Here is an 18,364-nt window from a genome sequence, read left to right on the forward strand (position 1 = left end):
TTTGCTTGTGGACAAATGTGAAGGACTCTCTGACCCAAGGAGTTTATAGAAAACTGTCTCCCAGTTTCTGGAGTATCTGACCACTTAGACAACTTGGGGAAGATCTACAGTCTAGCAGGTTCCTGGAACAGGAATCATCATCCTGGAAAGCTCAGCTCTGCAGGTGCTAGGAATAGAGTCTGCATCTTGTGGGTTCCTCTCCTAGTCAGCTTTCTAAGTGGCAGTGCTGCAGGACCAAGGGCAGAAATTGTTGCTTGAAGCACGGATTGGACTTGAAAACAGATGCCACCTTGGCCTATAAGAGAAAATAAGGAATGTCTGGGCACAGATATAGATAAAATTATGGTCAAAAGTGGTGAAGTAAGGAGTATTCACAATCCAAGTATACGCATGGTGTGTAGTTAAGAACCACGGGAGGGGGGCTGCTGCTGAGGCAGCTGTGGTGGCACCGCTAGGTGGCAGGAGAATTCCACCATTGCCACTAACCTCATCTGGGACTTTGGCTTCCTAGAAGTGGGATATGGAGTTGAATTTCTTCCTTCTGATAAGACAGTAGAGGGTGGCAAGCAGGGCTGATGCTCCTCCGTCCACATGAAGAGAGCGTGACCTCGGGAACGTCCTTTTGTGTACACCAGCCTTGTGTGTGCTTGAATATCCTTCCTTAAAACACTCAGGCCAGTTCATTCCCGTGTCCCTTTCCTGCCTAGACCAGGCTCATACCCAAGGGCTGGCCATGGTTGTTTAGCAACTTCAGGCGTTGCTGGCTGACTTTCCCTATATGTTAGAATTGACCCTTCCTCCCAGGACCTTCCCCTAGAACTCCATGTTGCTAGGAAACCCCCCCACCATCGCCACCACCCTCCCCTAACCCAGCCACTACTGCCTGCAATCTGCAGCATTTCTAGTTCAGTGAAACCTGTTTTATTCCTTTTCCCTGTTATAAGCCTGGGTATCTTGCAGGGAGCACATTTCCATCCTGATAGCTGTGTGTTGATGAAACCCAAATTTGAACTGCTGGACACCCCCCATGGGCCACATGATTGACAAATGCCCTGTTGGCCAATTTCTGCATGCAGCAAGACCACCTGGTTATTTGTGGTCCCACAGGCAGATGGCCCTCCTTCCCCACATACCCTTAAGGACATTTCTGCTTCTAATAACAACGTTACCGGCTGGGCACTAACATGTGTGCTTTAATCTCCGGGAGCCTTATGTCTTCACCTACAAAGTAGGGTAATAACGCCTCCTCTGAAAGAGTATTGTGAGGATTGAATGTGACTCCTTTCCTAATTCAGGATCACTGACTTGTGAAGCTTTATTTTGGTTTAATAGAAATCTTATGTTTTACCACCCACTTAAATCACTGCATCTTTATAAAGATGAATGGAGCACTCCCCTTGGAAAACAATTCCAGCACCGCGGTTTTTACTATGACTGAGAGTAGTCTTGGTATTCATGTCTGTTCAGAGAATATGGCAAAACTTGGCTTGTACTGTCTAGTGTAAAAATTAGAATAAAGACAAACACTTCTGTTACGCTGAAAGTATATTTATATATATAGATATAGATATTTACTTCTCTGTAGACAGTTTTTACTGATGAGTCATTTGAACGTTCAAGTAACAACCGATTACAATGCAACATGAACTATACCAGAATGAGATGGATAGCGTCTCAATTCATTTCACAAAGCCAGCACAACGCTGATACCAAAACATAACAATCATAACACAAAACAGAGAATCACAGATCTCACTTAAAATTACAGATGCCAAAATACAGAGTAGAACAGTAGCCGATTGAAATCAACACCACATGAAAAATGTCCAAAGCTTTGACAGATATGAAACCAAGTTGAAAATCCAAACGTACACACATGGAACTGGAACATAAACACCAGAAACAAAAATGTCCCCCCACCCTCTCAGGGGCCTCTGGCCAGGGAAACACAGGAACGAGTTCTCTGCTACACTTATTAGCGGGGAGGGGGTCTGCTGGCAGGGTCATGGTCACTGTCACCAGTGTCAGGTTCATCCTCATCTGTGTCTTCCCACTCACACTCTGCTAGCGCTTCAAGGTAATGGAATGGCCAGGACTGTGGATCTTTGTTATGGAGCTTGGCCAAAAACCTCAGGACAAGCATCTTGCTGGTTTCCAGGAATGCTCGAGGGCCCCAGAGGAATTCATACTCTGCAGGCTCAGTATAGGGGATGCGCCTGTACTCTAGGTACTTCTGCCTGACAAACACTTCGGTGATGAGCTTCTTCATATTTCCAAAGAGACCATTCGTCTCCCGGACATCCAACCCTAACTTAAACAGGAAATGAAAGATCAGATCCTCCCTGACACAATTGCCTTTCATAAAGATGAGGCTCAAGACCACCATCAGGAGGCCGAACTTGGGCCTGTCTAAGTAGGATGCCACCAAATCCCCTGTAGGGTAGCCCAGCTTGTTGATGATAACGTAAGCGTGGCTTTTGGTATCAATTTCTTTCAATTGATAACCAAAGGCACACTCCAGCTTACTGTTGGCACGGTTGATGATATCTAAGCACTCGTCTTTATACTCTCGGATCATGACTTTCACCATCTCCGAGCGCTGGACAGGCACCTTGGCTTGGTCCTTGACTAAGAGGAATTGCACCAGTGCATTTGCCCTCTCATCCAAGGGAGACAAGGGCCGTGCCTCCACCTTGGAATCATCCTGGGTGGCACTGGATCCTGGAGAGACACTTGGGACCTCAGACGCAATCAAGGGCAGAGGGCTCCCTGAGCCTTCAGAGAGACCCAGCGCCCTGGAGGTGCTCGGGCCCTCCCAGGCACTCAGGGCCCAGGATGTGCTGGGCCCTTCCCAGCCACTCAGAATCCTGGAGGTGCTAGAGCCCTCCCAGCCACTCAGGTCACGGTGGGTGTTTGGGCGCTCCCAGTCACCCAAGACCTGGACAGGACTTTGGACCTCCCAGTCACTCAGATTCTCCCAGGGCCTTGGGCCCTGCCAGTCATGAAAGGGCAGCGTGTGTCCACTGCTGTTCCCTTCGGCTTCCAGATGCTTCTTCTTTCGGGTGGCCTTGCCAGAGCTGCGTGGTGGCTCAATGGAGGTCTTGGAGGCCTCTTGAGTGGTGGCAGCTGCCTGGGGGGCAGCTGCTGTCGCCATCAGGAGAGTGGGCACTGCCTGGGATGCCTTTGAGGCATTCATGTTGGGCTGTGGGACCCATGGAACTGCAGGCAGGGCCTCTACACAGGCAAAGGGATCCTGCAGCGCATATGGCAGTGACTTTGGGGTCTCTGAGGCAGCAGAGGGGCCTTTAAAGGCATTCAGAGAGGCAGGCTGAAACTGGGAGGCAGCTGGGAAGACCCTTGAAGAGGCAGCAAAGGTCTCCGGTGTGGCAGGAAGGCTTTTCCAGGAGCCCGGCGGGTGTGCTCGGGCAGCTGACACTGCCCTGGGAGCACAGAAGGTGGCAGCAAAGATCATGCGGTCCTTTGAAGGGGCCCTGCGCTCCTTCGAGGAGGTCCTGCGCTCTTTAGAGGAGCCCCTGCGGTCTATACAAGAGGCCCTGGATTCTCCTGATGGAGTCATCAATGATTTAGCAGAGCCCGGGGGAAAATTTGACGCCGCTACTGGGGCTCCTGGCTGGGCCTGCAAGACCGCAGGCGGGGCCTGCCAGGGGGGCTGGAGCTGCAGTGTGGGCAGCTCGGCTTGCGGACCCGAGGCCTGCGCCTGCTGCGGGGGTAGCTGGATTTGCACAGCCTTTTGGGAGGGGGGGCCTCCCTGAAAGGGCTGCTCCAGCTGGACCATGGTGGGGGGCTGCCTCTGGGCCTCCTGGGCAGGCAGGGGCTGCCAGAAGTGAGTGGGAGCCTTCGGGGCCTGCCAGGCCAGTGCTTGGGTCTGCTGCACCTCCTGGTACTCCATCGACGTCGGCATCTCGTGTGACACCGGGGGCTGACCTTTGGGGACCTGCCAGATAATGGATGGGCAGGGCACAGCCTGCGGGGCAGACAGCGGGGCAGGCAGTGGGGCAGACAGCGGGGCCGGCAGCACAGGCTGGGGCACCTGCGGGCCAGCGGGCGGCGCCGCGGGTACCTGCGTAGCAGGTGGGGCCGTAGGCACCTGCGGCGCCGCCTGCACCTGCGGGGCCGGCAGCCTAGCCTGCGGGGCCTGCCGCAGTGGAGGTGGGGGTGGCAGAGGCTGCCAGAGAGGTGGTTGGGTGGCCATGACCTGTGGGGCGGGTCGGATGGGCGGCGGCGCCTGGCGAATCAGCGGTGGGGCCTGGCGGATCACAGGTGGGGCCTGGTGGATCACAGGTGGGGCCTGGCGGATCACAGGTGGAGCCTGGCGGATCACCGGTGGGGCCTGGCGGATCACAGGTGGGGCCTGGCGGATCACTGGTGGGGCCTGGCGGATCACAGGTGGAGCCTGGCGCACCGGTAGTGGGCCAGGGCGGATTGGTGGTGGGCTGGGACGGATAGGCTGGGGTCCCTGGCGCATGGGCGGCGGCGCCTGCCAGGCAATTGCTGGTGCCTGCCAGGTGACCTGCGTGGTCTGCCAGGTCAGGGGGGTGGCCTGCCAGCCTTGCGGCGTGGCCTGCCATCCTGGCGAGGTGGCCTGCCAGCCCGGGGGTGTGGCCAACTGCGCTGGGGGTGCCTGCGGGACCTGGGGAACCGGGGGAACCTGCGGAGGAGCCCTTATGACTTGAGACTGGATTTGCAGGATCAGAGGCTGACCCTGCGGGGCCCAAGAAGCCATCGGCTGTGCAGGTGGGGCTGCCGGCTGCACCATCGGTGCTCCTGAAGCTGGAGGCTGGGTCATCGGAGCTCTCACACCTGGAGGATGAATCATCAGGACTCCTGGACCTGGAGGCTTGGGCATCGGTGCTCCTGAAGGCGGAGGCTGGGTCATCACGGCTGCTGGAGGCGGCTGAGCCATCGGGGCTCCCGGAGGAGCAGGCTGGACCATCAGGACTCCCGGAGTCAGAGGCTGGGCCATCAGGACTCCCGGAGCTGGAGGCTGGGCCATCGGTGTCCCCGGAGGGGGAGGATGAGCCATCGGTGTCCCCGGAGGGGGAGGATGAGCCATTGGTGTCCCCGGAGGGGGAGGATGAGCCATCGGTGTCCCCGGAGGGGGAGGATGCACCATCGGGGTCCCCGGAGGAGGAGGATGGGGCATCGGGGTCCCCGGAAGAGGAGGGTGAGACATTGGGGTCCCCGGAGGAGGAGGGTGGGCAATGGGGGCTCCGGGAGCTGAAGGATGCACCATCAGGACTCCCGGGGTTGGAGGCTGGGCCATCGGGGCTCCCGGAGGCGGAGGATGCACCATCAGGACCCCAGGAGTTGGAGGCTTCCCCATCGGGCCCCCCAGCGGGGGAGCCGGGACTATCGGGCCCCCTAGGGCAGGAGGCTGGACCATCGGAGCCACCGGGGCAGGCAGCTGGCCCGGTGGGGCCTCCCAGGCAGGCTGAGGTGCCTGCCAAGCGGCCAGTGAAGCCTGCAAGTCAATTGGAGGTGGATCCCAAGGGACCGGCGGAGCCCGGGAGGAAGCGGGCGGGGCCCGCATCAGAACCGTAGGGCGGCTATAGACAGGCGGCTTCGGGGCCTCCGCCGGAGGACTCGAGTCACCCAGATTCTTACTTAGCTGCGACATGTCCCTTTGCTGACAGCTGGTGGGTCTTTTCCTCGGACAGCTGCTGGGCCTTTTCCTCCAGAGAGAAGAGAATGCCTACGTGGCCGTTCAGAGGCTCCCTCCCTGCTGAATGCTGAATAGGAAGTGAGTGCCGCTCGCTCCGCAGCTTTCCGCAGTAAGAAGGAGGGGGGAAGGGGGCTCAATCCCGCCCCTTCCCCGCCCCCGACCACCACAAGTGGTTATTGCACAGGGGCGTCTACCGGAGTCCTGACTGACACAGGATCCCTTCTCGCTCTGTCCAGCCCCCAAAGGCAGACCAGTCAGACTCCACATGGATGAGTTTTCACAGGGGAGTGACAGGAACCGGTCCATGTTTTAGAAAAATCACTGTACTGCAGTGTAGAGTGAGAAGAGACCACTGGAAACATGGAAGATATCCAAGACGGGGGGAGATGGTGTGGTCTGAGCTCAGAAGTGAGGTGGAGAATTTAAAGAAGTGCATTTACATAGGAGAGTTTTAGGAGCGATAGCAGACAGATACCTGTATTATAATTGAATAAAGGAGTCAAGGAAATGGAGAAGGCACGCAAGTCGCTGTCCCGGGAAAGTGGGAAGTTGCAGGGACTGTTACTCTCTTACGGTCCCGGGGGAGGCATATGAGAAGAGAGGCTGATAAGTATTGGCAGACACAGGGCATTTGCGGTGCTGTGGGACTGCCAAGGAAGGGTGCCCTGTAGAGACTCCCGTATGATGTCTTGGGAGTCCTGCTCGGCAGCTATTCCTCATAAAAATAGACATGTGGAAGGGAATGTGGTTGCGCTATGTCTTGAAGAAGATAGGCATGTTAGAGACACATGGAGAAAAGGGATAGCAGCAAGTAGAGAAAGAAGAAGTCGCGGAAACCGAGATGTGCCAGAAATCAGTGGAAGACAGCATTTTTAGCATGGGAAAAACTGCCTGTGGAATGGCTCAGATGCGGGAACAGAGCAGGTTTCTCAGTGTTTTTCAGTTTCAGAGCAGGAAAGACATTTTAAAAATGAAAACCAAATAATACACCTGAAGATAACAAAACGAGTATATAAATAGATCCAAAACTGATACATTTGGATATATAGGAAAAATAGGCAAAGAATCACAAAATTTCTGGGGAAAATACTCGTGATAAAAAGTCAGCTTAAATATGAGATAATCAAGTATTAACAGATAAAGTGGATGACAATAACATTACTGGGCAATGCTGTACAACTTTATGGTGAAAGGAACTGATCATCTCAGCAGTTGAAAAGTTTTCTGGAAGTACACGAAGTACTAAATACAAAGGATATTTCATTTAAAGAAGCTGTTTGCAGCCTAGGGCAGTAGTCCAGAGTGACAAAACATGCCACCAGGGGGCAGATGAGGACGACGAAGGGGACACCCCACTCCTCCCTGGGTACCCACAGCCAGGGGTCCTCAAATTTGGTAATTTATGGATCCAAGGGAAGGTATGTACACACTCCCAATGTTATTATTGCCTTAAAGAATAATAGAAGAATTAGGGGGTGAGGTTTCAGTGATTTTCTGGGCATTTAAGTGATGTTGTTATTCCCAGGAAACTCTTTTCAAAACAGTCGGAATTTTAAGGGTGCTTGATGTTACAATAGCCTCCCACCTTCCCTGCAGGGCATACATTCCAAACCCCCTGGTGGATGCCTGAACCTGAAGACTGAACCAAACCCTGTATATACCATGTATCCCTTTCATTCTCCTTCTTCACAATTTCACAGATAGGTTTGTTTTTGCCATATATCTTAGCAATCTCAGCATGCAATTTTTTCTTTCCTTATTAAGTGGAGAACTGTCACCTTTCTCCTTCAAGGAAGCACTTAACAGCTTCTGTTCGGCACACCTAACTTGCCAAGATCACTACTCTTGTGTTTTGGGACCATTATTAAGTAAAATAAGAATTCCTTGAACACAAACACTGGGAAACCGACAGTGGAACTGGTATCTGAGGCAGCTACTAAGTGGTTAATGAGCAGGTAGCGAACACAGTAGCACTCCTGCGCCCGCAGTTTCACATTCTGTGGTTTCAGTTACCTGCAATCAACTGCGGTCCGAAAAGATTAAGTGGAAATTTCCAGAAATAAACAATTTATAAGCTTTCAATTACCTGCCATTCTGAGTAGTATTATGAAATCGTTCTGTTTCATCCTGCCTGGGGCATGAATTATCCCTTTGTCTAGTGTATCCATGCTGTATACGCTACCCGCCTGTTACTCACTTAGTAGCTGTCTCGGCTGTCAGATGAAAACACCGTAGTACATATAGGATTCAATACTATCTCCACTTGCAGGCCTCCGCAGGGGGTCTCAGAATATATTCCCCAAGGATAAGGGTGGACTACTGTATGTTACCCCTGTGTATACCCGGAGAAGGCCATCTACACAAAAAAAAAGCTTCTGCAGAATGGCTACCACCATATTTCATGGTTTTCATTTCTCAACCTTGAGTTAATGGCTCAGATCCATATAGGATTTCTCAGTTTCGTGAGGGTTTGGAAACACTGTAGAGGGGTCAACTCGAAATGCCTTACCCTCTCGATCAGCTATTATCAACTCTGCTACGTGGGCGTTACTGTCTGTGAATGGCTTTGGAAAAGCCAGTTCATTTTTTAGCCTATGGCATTTCTATCCTCACTAAAGCATCCTTTTTTCAACTCTAATTCAAATGTATAAACTATGCAGAGACTAAGTTATCCCACTGATTGTTTATTTTCCAAAATTTTGACAGGTTTGACCTGCGGTCCACCATGCTGTTGGTCATCCCACACGATGAATGGCTCCCATTAGGGCCTCGCTGTTCTCACTGAAGTTGGAGGTCCGTGAATAGCACTGACACACAGTGTCAACTCTCACCAAATCTATGAAAAGAGCTCCGGTTTATGCCAACAGGCAACAGCAAAGTCAGAAAGAAAAGATTAGGAATTATGCAAAGGAAAAAAGTTATGTAGGAGTAATTAGAAATGGAAGATTGAAAACGTCTACACCGCCACTGTTGCCACTCTTTGGAAACATTCTTTGCCTGGCAGGGAAAAATTAAAGATTATGTATCTGTTGATTCTATAGGAGCAAGTAAAGAGGGTAAACTAAGTTTATTCTTCGTGGAAGAAACATCTGCTTATTTCAGACAATCAGTGCTCTCAGACCCAGGCTGTCCTGGAACTCTCCCTGGCTATTTACAAATTACCTGTGGGCAAAATCGAATGTACCTCAGGAAACAAGGGACACACGGGTCCTTTGTGAAAACTGAACACCTTAATAACAGCAAAACATAACATTGCCTTGAGTCTAGTGGGGTATTAGACCAGAAGTCTTAGATAGATCTCCCCAAATCACTCCTGTGAAATCTTCCAGCTTCCTGAAGCCCTCTTTCCCTTTCTGTGCATATGTTCTTCCTCCTCAACACATTTGAAGCAAGTAGTGTCAAAATTTCCTTTCCTCTTTTTTTATGAAACAGCTTGAAAACTCAAGGTGAGTAGAAAACAAAAGGGAAAAAATACAAAATATCCATGAAATGTTGGTCTCTGTTCTCTAACTAGAAAGGACTTTTAATGGATTACATCAGTATATAACAGCAGTGTACAAAATAATTTTTAAAAATAGGGAAGGGAGAACTAAGGATATTGTGATGGGAGTAGGAACACTGGAACTAGGAGCAGATTGGAGATTGTTTTGCTCACTTTGGTATCCCCAGCTCACACTGAGTGGTCACTAAGGAGCTATGAAATGAAATGCTAAGATTAGCACCATAACTGCCTATCTTTCCATCTTCTGTAGCTGTGAGACTTTGTGTAAATATTCATAAGTAAGTAACAAAATCATTTATGATTTTCATAAACTCTAAAATTACTTATTTGTGAAATAACCTTTTATTAAGCATTCACTACATGCCCAGCACTGTGCTATATATAAGACTCCAGAGAAAAATCTGATGCAAGTCCTATCTGCATCTACTGTTAGTTATATAGGGACATTAATCTAATATATTGCTAGTCACATAGGGACATTAATCTATCATTAGTCACATAGGAACATTAAACTAATTTATTGTTAGTCACATAGGGATATTAATATGGTTTTTTAGTACAATAAGGTGTTGTTGTTGCATTGTTTAAGCCTCATATTGGTAATAGAGGATGAAAATAATCAAGTACTCGCTTCTGCTTGGAACATGGGGTGAGGGCAGCTGTGATGCTGATTGCAGCGTTGAAAAGAAAGAAAACAAACCTGAAGCTGTGAAAGATTCATGTGATCCAGATAGACAGTCTAAGCAGAAAAATTATTTAAAAAACATAGAACATATCATAAGTACACAGTTTGAAAAAAAAGAATTGCAAGAATTAAAAGTGTAACTACTATTTATTGAAGATTTATTATTTCATAAAATACCATCTTCAGAGTATAATAGACTCGATTCATTGATTACTTACAAAATCCATAGGTGTTTGGCTTGATTTTACATGTCAAGAATTTGGGGCTCAGAAGATCCAGCAATATATAGCAGAATTCAAATTTAAATCATAGCCTATTTGTTGCGAAAGCTGACATTCTTTTTTTCTTTTTGCCACCCCCCACCAGGCAGGATCTTGCTTTCTCCCCCAGACTGGAGTGCAGTGGTATGATTATAGCTCACTGCAGCCTGAAACGCCTGGGCTCAAGCGCTTCTCCTGCATCAGCCTCCTGAGTTGCCGAGACTGGAAACAGGCCACACCACACCCAGCTGATTTCTGCTTGTTTTTCATTGTGACGGGGTCTCACGATTTTGCTCAGGCTGGCCTCAAACTCCTGGGCTTAAGTGATCCTCCCACCTTGACCTCCCAAAGTGCTGGGACTGTAGGCATCAACCACCACGCCCAGCCCATCACTCTTACCATCACACCAATGCTGCCAAAACCCTTTAAAATATGTTAGATAGAATTAACATGCAATTAAATGCACAGATCTAAGGTATTCAATTTAATGAGCTTTGCCACTGAGTAACCAACACTCAAAGCAATATGAATATGTTTATTATCAAAGAAAATTTCTATGCACTCTTTTCTAGTCAATTATTCTATCTCCAAAAGCATACACTTCTTTATTTCTTTAAAAAATGGAATGAGCATAGGAGGGAGTGAGATGATAGATAGACAGATAGATAGATAGATAGATAGATAGATAGAGGTCAATATTCCTTTGTTCAACTTTTTTTAATGTAAATATGTTGCATGTATTGTAAGTTTGCTATTTTTTATGCTGAAAAGTATTCCATTGAATTCATAACTCCATAATTTATCTGTTACAGGTTAGCATGTGAGTGTTACAATCTGATGCTATTATGAAACAAAAGGTTGCTTTACAAATTATTTTACAAGTCTTTTTTAAATATATGCTTCCATTTATCTTGGGTAAATGCCTGGGGATTGAATGTCTGGGTCATAGGATAGATGACTGTTTATAAGAAACTGCAACAGTTCTCCATGGTTGGGTTAGACCATTTTACACTCTACCAGAATGCATAAGAATTCCAGGTACTCGACAACCTTGCAAAATTTTATAGTGTCAGTCTTTTTTTGATTTTGGTTACTCTAATGGATGTGAAGTGGTGATTGCAGTTTTACACTCCAATTAGCAATTATGAGGGTTCCAATTGCTCCACATCATTGCCAAAATTGATACAGTCGCTCAGCCATTTTTATTTTAGGCTTTTCAGTGAATGAGAAATGATGTGTCATTTATTGTGAGTTTTGTTTGTGTCTTTTGTTTTTAACTAACGAATTTTTTTTTTAAAGCAATTGTAGGTTTGCAGAAAAAACTAAAGAGGAAGGTACAGAGACTTCCCATATATGCCCTCCCCTCTCCCATCATCCCTGTCCTCCTATCCCCTGAAACTCCCCCTATTTTTAATGTCTTGCATTAGAGTGATATATTTGTTATAGTTGATGAGCCAATATCATTAACCGAAGTCCCTCGTTTACATTAGTATTCACTCTTTATGTATATATTTTATGAGTTTTGACAATTTGACAAATGAAGACAGTACAAAGATTTTAACACAAATCACATTATTCAGATTCTTCATTTTAATTATAAACGTGTTATTACACATGTATAGTTTACTTCAAAATTTGATTTACTTTATCAATTTACTTCAAAATTATACAAGTGTAATAACACATGTCTGTGTCCACGATTACATTATTATATAGAATTGTTTTACCACCCTAAAAAACCTGTGCTTCTTCCCACCAAATCCCTGGCAAATTTTGATCTTTATACCTTCTCCATAGTTGTGTCTTTTCCAGAATATTGTATATAGCAGGAATCACAAAATGTGTAGCCTTCCAGATTGGCTTCTTTCACTTAGCAATACACATTTAATACGCCTCATTTTGTGGCCTGATAACTCACCTTTTTCTTTTTATCTAATAGACCTTATTTTGTAGAGCAGTTTTCGGTCCACCGCAGAATTAAGCTGAAAGTACAGCGAGTTTCCATATAACCCTTGGTTCCCCCAGCACGCACATGGTCTCATCAAATATCAATATCCCCCACCAAAACTGTACGCTTCTCACAGCTGATGGACATAAATTGACATGTCATTATCACCCAAAGTTCGTAGTAGTTCACATTAAGTTTTCTGTTGGTATTGTACATTCTGAATTTTGACAAATGTCTAATGTAATACATCCACCATTGTAGTATCACACAGAATAGTTTCCCAGCCCCCAAATCTTCCGTGCTCTACCTATTCAGCGCCTCCCCTTCAAAAACCTGGCAACCACTGATCTTTGTACTGTCTCCATAGTTTTATCTTTTCTGGAATGTAACATAGTTGGACACATGCAGTAGGTAACCTTTTCAGCCTGGCTTCTTTCACTTAATATGCATTTTAGATAATTCCATATATTTTTATAGCTTAAGAGCTCATTTCTTTTCAATGCTAAATAATATTTTATTGTTTGGATGTACCAAAGTTTACATACACATTCACCTAGTGATGGACACCCTGGTTGCTGCCAAGATTTGTCCATTATGAATAAAGCTGCTATAAACGGTCATGTGCAGGTTACTAATTTCTTTTTGTCACCGAATAATCTTTTATTGCATGTATGTGCTATAGTCTGTTTATCTATTTACCTCTTGGAGAACATTTTGATTGCTTCAAAGTTTTAGCAATTATGAAGAAAAAATGTATAAAAAATGTACAAATTCCTGTGTGGACATTAAGTTTTCAACCTACTTGGGTTAATACTAAGCAGCACAATTGCTTGCCTATATTTTAAAATATATATTTCTTTTGCAAGAAGCAACAAAACTGTCTTCAGAAGCGACTGTACTGCCTTGCATTCTCACCTGCCACTGGCAATGAGTGAGAATTCCTTTTGCTCCACATTCTTGTCAGCATTTGGTGTTGTCAGTGTTTTGAATTTTAGCCATTCTCATTGGTGCATAGTGAGTGGTATCTTGTTGCTTTAATTTGCAATTCCATGATGACACATGATATTGAGTGTGTGAGTGTGTATGTATACACACATAGACACATGATTTTGATATCAGTATCATATATATCAATATATATCTTCTTTGGTGGGGTGTTTGTTCAGATAGTTACCTCATTTTATAATTGAGTTGTTATTTTATCGTTGATTTGTAAGAGAATTTTTATATATTTTGGATACTGGTCTTTTATCAGATACATATTATCATTGTGGTTTTTATATTTATCTTATAATGGCTAATTATGAGAACTTCTTAATGTACTTAGAGGCCACTTGTATATCTTTTTTGAATATTTTATTCTGTTGCCCACTTTCTAATTGGGTTGTCTTTTTCTTATTGATTTTAACAAAAATCCCTTTAGTCAGTTTCTTTATTTCCTTAGTGGATAGTTTGGGTAAATTCTGCTTTTAAGAATTTTTTTCCCAATTTCATCAAAGCTATCAACTTTATTAACTAAAAAGTTATCAGTTTTCCTTTATTAATGGTTTAAGATCTGATTGTTAACAATTTCCCTTTATTAAAAGGAGGATAGCACAATCTCCCTTCAATATCTATGAAATATGTGATATGAGTGATGTTTTTCTCCCTCTCATGTTTTCTTAACTTTTTAAAACTAGTAATACTAGGAGTTACCATGTTTTTTACTCTTTTCAAAGAATCAACTGTTGACCTGTGTAATCTTCTGTTTTCTATTTCAGTTCTTTATTTCTATTCTGTACACTTTTCTACTTTCTTTTTGTTTTATTCTGTTTTTTTGTATTCTTTAAATATAAGCTTATGTCATTGATTTTAAATATATTCTCTTTTGTAGCACAGATATTTAAAGCTATAAAGTTATCCCTCAGTCCTATTATAGCAGCATCTTATATATTTTGGTTTGTTATTTTTTATCATTTATTTCAAAATATATTACAATTTTTTTTGTAATTTCTTCTTTGACTCATGGGCTGTTTTGTTTATTTTGTGGTTTAATTTCCAAACATTAGGATGTTTTACACAAATTGTAATAATATAATGCATTGTGATAAAGGAATATGCCTAGTTTGGCTTGAGTTATTGTTATATTAGAACTTGGTTTAATGTCCAGCATTGAGTCTGTTTAAAATATTCTGCGTACACTTGAAAAGAAAATGCATTCTGCTGTTGTGAAATATATCTATAAATGCTGCTTAGGTCTAATTGGTTGAACATATTGTTCACATCTTCAGCATGTTTATTGATATTTTTAAATATAGTCATTCTATCAATCACTCAAAGAAGTATGTTAACGTTTCCAAGTATGGTTGTAGACTTCTCCATTTCCCCTCCTTAGTTTGGCAATTTAATTTAATATAGTGCTATCTCTTTTATTAGGTCATACACATTACATGTATGATTATATTTTTTAATGAATTGATTCTTCATTCTCACAAAATATCTCCTTTAGTTCTGTTCATACTCCTTGTTTTGAAGTGTACTGTGTCTAATACTAGCAGAGCCACACCAGCATTCTGAAGCTTCATGATTATGTACTCTGTTTATTTGCATCCCTTTAACTATCAACCTGCCCAAGTCTATATATACATACATGAAAGAAAAGGAGAGAAAGAAATGATAAGGAATTGGCTCCTATGATTACGGAGACTGGCAAGTTCTAAAATCTACGCCATGTGAGTCAGCAAGCTGGAGATTTAGGACAGCCCCTGGTTTAGTTCTAGTATGTGCCCAAACACCTAAGAACTTGGAACGCCGAAGGTATAGTTCTAGTCCAAAGGCTGGCAGGCTCATAACCATATAAAAGTCAATGTTTCAGTTCAAATCCAAAGACAGGAAAAAAATCTGATGTCTCAGTTGCAAGGACATTAGGCAGAAATAATTCTATCTTACTTGAGGAAGGATCAGCCTTTTTGTTGTATTCAGGCCTTCAACTGGTTAGATGAGGCCCATCTACATTATTAAGGGTAATCTATTTTGCTCAGTCCACCAACTCAAATGTTAATTGCATCTGAAATATCCTCATAAAAACACACAAAATAATATTTGACCAAATATCTGGGCACTACATTGCCCAGCTAAATTCACACATAAATTTAATCATCACACTGAGGTTATAAATCTTAAATCTATTTTAGTATTGTCTGCCTTTATCCATGGAACATTTGATTTGCTGATAGAGTGTAAGTTGACTATATTGGTACTTCTTTTATCTGTAGGCTATCATTTGTTTCACATTTATGACTAATTAAGTATTTTAGTATTCTATTTTATCTTCTGCATTGGATTTTGGTTTATATCTTCGTTTTTTCAATGGTTAGTCTATACATCATATAATATGCGTCTTTAACTTAGTACTATCTAGCTCAAAAATACCGTCTACTTCATTAATAAGAGTTTTGCAATGTATAATTCCAGTTAAACTTCTCACAACTGTTGTGTTCTCATTCTCATTCATTTTACATCTATATTTGCTTTAAAACCCCGCAATATGTAGCTATTCCTTTTACTTTAAATAGCCAGTTGTCATTCAAAAAATTACATATATACATATGAAGATATCTATATATGTATGTGTCTATCTATCTATCATCTACCTATCTTGTATATAAAGCTCTTCTTTAAACAAAACAATGTAAACTGATATTTACCCACATAGGAAAAATGTAGCTTACTTTGCACAATTCCGTGGTAGCTGAGATCTTCTGCAAAGCAAAACACTGTTTTGATATGCATGAGTTGCAGTCAACACACCAGTGTGCAAAATGAGGACTACCTGCATTATATAAATGTATGTGTTTGTGTGAGTGTGTGCATGCATGTGTTTAATTTTAATTATATACATATTTGTATGTATGTACAGCATATTACATCAAATATATTAAACTAATATAAATGTAATTGTGTGTACATTGTGTACACTTTGTCATTAATTCAACAAAATTTATTGAGCACTTACTATATAACAAGTAGTCCTCTAGGTTCTGAAAATACAGCACTGAAGCATACCGGCAAAAATCTCAGCCCTTCTAGAGCTCATATTCTAGTATGGGGAGAGAGACAATAAATATAATCAGCACATTGTAGTACGAGCTACAAGGTAATACAAGCTATGGAGATAAAGAAACAGGAAGTCATCACAGAGAACATGATATTTTGGAAAGTCTTGAAGGAAAAGCAGGCTAGATGCAACGCTAAGATTCTGAAGGGATATATTTTAGCATATGGTGAAAACTGTGTTGTCATATGAGGAATTCTGGTTAAAGGCATTGGTGACTAGGAACCCATTTCAGCTATCTTCAGGAAAAGCCTAGAGAACTGGGAATTCCCCGGGCAATGACTAGCACCTGACCACTTGATGAAAAGGAAATGCAAGTGGAAGCATCCAAAGCAGAAGTGATGGAAGCGAAGTGGCTGTCTTCATTACAGTAACGGATGGCAGAAATGACATCTTGGGTCCCAACACTCTGTTCACCTGGATGATCTTGTACAGTGGGTGCAGGGCAGTTGAGGACTATCTCTAAATCACTACTCACCAGCATCCTATGAGAAGTATTGCATAATAGACAAGTAGAAAGAAAGGTATGTGGGATTTCTGTACTCATATCTGGGGTACTCAGTGTTCTTTTTTTTTAATTTTATTTTTTTATTGCATTTTAGGTTTGGGGGTACATGTTTTTGAGACAGAGTCTGGCTCTGTTGCCAGGCGCCAGGCTGGAGTGCAGTGGCATGATCTCAGCTCACTGCAACCTCTGCCTCCCGGGTTCAAGCAATTCTCCTGCCTCAGCCTCTTGAGTAGCAGGGACTACAGGCACGCACGACCATGTCCAGCTAATTTTTGTATTTTTTAGTAGAGACAGGGTTTCACCATGTTGGCCAGGATGGTCTCGATCTCTTCACCTTTTGATCCACCCACCTTGGCCTCCCAAAGTGCTGGGATTACAGGCATGAGCCACTGCACCCGGCCTCGGTGTTCTTTTTGACAGTTCCTTGTTCGTTCTTTAAATTTAGATGGGCATCATGAAGAAAAGATTCTTAGCATTTCTCATAGTGTAGATCTTCACAAAACAAATTCCTTCAATTTTTGTCTGTCTGATGATTACTTTATTACATCTTCATTTTGTAAAGAAATTTTGCTGGATATAGAGTTCTAAACATACAATTTTATCTTTCCTTAAACCAGACACATAGACCAATGGAACAGAGTTGATAACACACAGATTAACTCACTAATTTAGAGCCAATTGATATTCAATAAAGGTGCCAAAATATACAATGGACAGTCTCTTCAATAAATGTTGTTGGAAGAACTGGATTTCCTTGTGCAAAAAAATGAAATTAGACCCTAATCATTCACTAAATGCAAAAATTGACTCAATATGGATGAAATAATTAAGTGTAAGACCTAAAACTATAAAACGACTAGAAGAAGTCATAGAGGAAAAACTCTATGACATTGGTTTGGGCACTGTTTTTGTTGTTGTTGTTGTTGTTTGTTTGTTTTTTTGGATAAGCCTCAAAAGCACAAGCAACAAAAGCAAAAATAGATAAATGAGATTATATCAAACTAATAAGCTTCTGCACAGCAAAGGAAAGAATCCACGGAGTGAAGAGACAACCTACAGAATAGGAGAAAATATCTGCAAATTATATATCTGACAAGTGGTTAATATCCAGAGTTATAAAAATCTCAAACAGGCCAGTACGGCAGTTCATGCTTGTCATCCCAGCACTTTGGGAGGCCAAGGTGGGCAGATCACTTGAGGCCAGGAGTTCAAGACCAGCCTGGCCAATATAGTGAAATCCCATCTCTATTAAAAAATACAAAAATTATCCGGGCATGGTGGTGTGCACCTGTAATCCCAGCTACTTGGGAGACTGAGGCAAAAGAATCACTTGAGGCCGGGCGCGGTGGCTCAAGCCTGTAATCCCAGCACTTTGGGAGGCCGAGGCGGGTGGATCACGAGGTCAAGAGATCGAGACCATCCTGGTCAACATGGTGAAACCCCGTCTCTACTAATACAAAAAATTAGCTGGGCACGGTGGCGCGTGCCTGTAATCCCAGCTACTCAGGAGGCTGAGGCAGGAGAATTGCCTGAACCCAGGAGGCGGAGATTGCGGTGAGCCGAGATCGCGCCATTGCGCTCCAGCCTGGGTATCAAGAGCGAAACTCCGTCTCAAAAAAAAAAAAAAAAAAGAATCACTTGAACCTGGGAGATGGAGGTTGCAGTGAGTTGAGATCATGCCGCCG

General features: G+C 43.8%; 1 protein-coding gene across 1 annotated transcript; it reads right to left on the reverse strand.

Moving 5' to 3' along the window:
* Window positions 1-1,544: 1,544 nt before the first annotated feature.
* MAGEL2 (MAGE family member L2) lies at window positions 1,545-5,706 on the reverse strand. The gene has a single exon (XM_012460345.2). It carries the CDS (start codon window positions 5,636-5,638, stop codon window positions 1,976-1,978), a length of 3,663 nt encoding a protein of 1,220 aa, XP_012315768.2. The 5' UTR covers window positions 5,639-5,706; the 3' UTR covers window positions 1,545-1,975.
* Between the last annotated feature and the right edge of the window lie 12,658 nt (window positions 5,707-18,364).

The sequence above is a fragment of the Aotus nancymaae genome, unplaced genomic scaffold (genome assembly GCF_030222135.1).
Source record: "Aotus nancymaae isolate 86718 unplaced genomic scaffold, 86718_ANA_hifiasm-v0.15.2.pri h1tg000075l, whole genome shotgun sequence".
Lineage (NCBI taxonomy): Eukaryota > Metazoa > Chordata > Mammalia > Primates > Aotidae > Aotus > Aotus nancymaae.

What these genes read in the sequence shown, in the direction of transcription:
- MAGEL2 (XM_012460345.2), bottom strand. Translation starts at nt 5,638, where the DNA reads ATGTCGCAGCTAAGTAAGAATCTGGGTGACTCGAGTCCTCCGGCGGAG.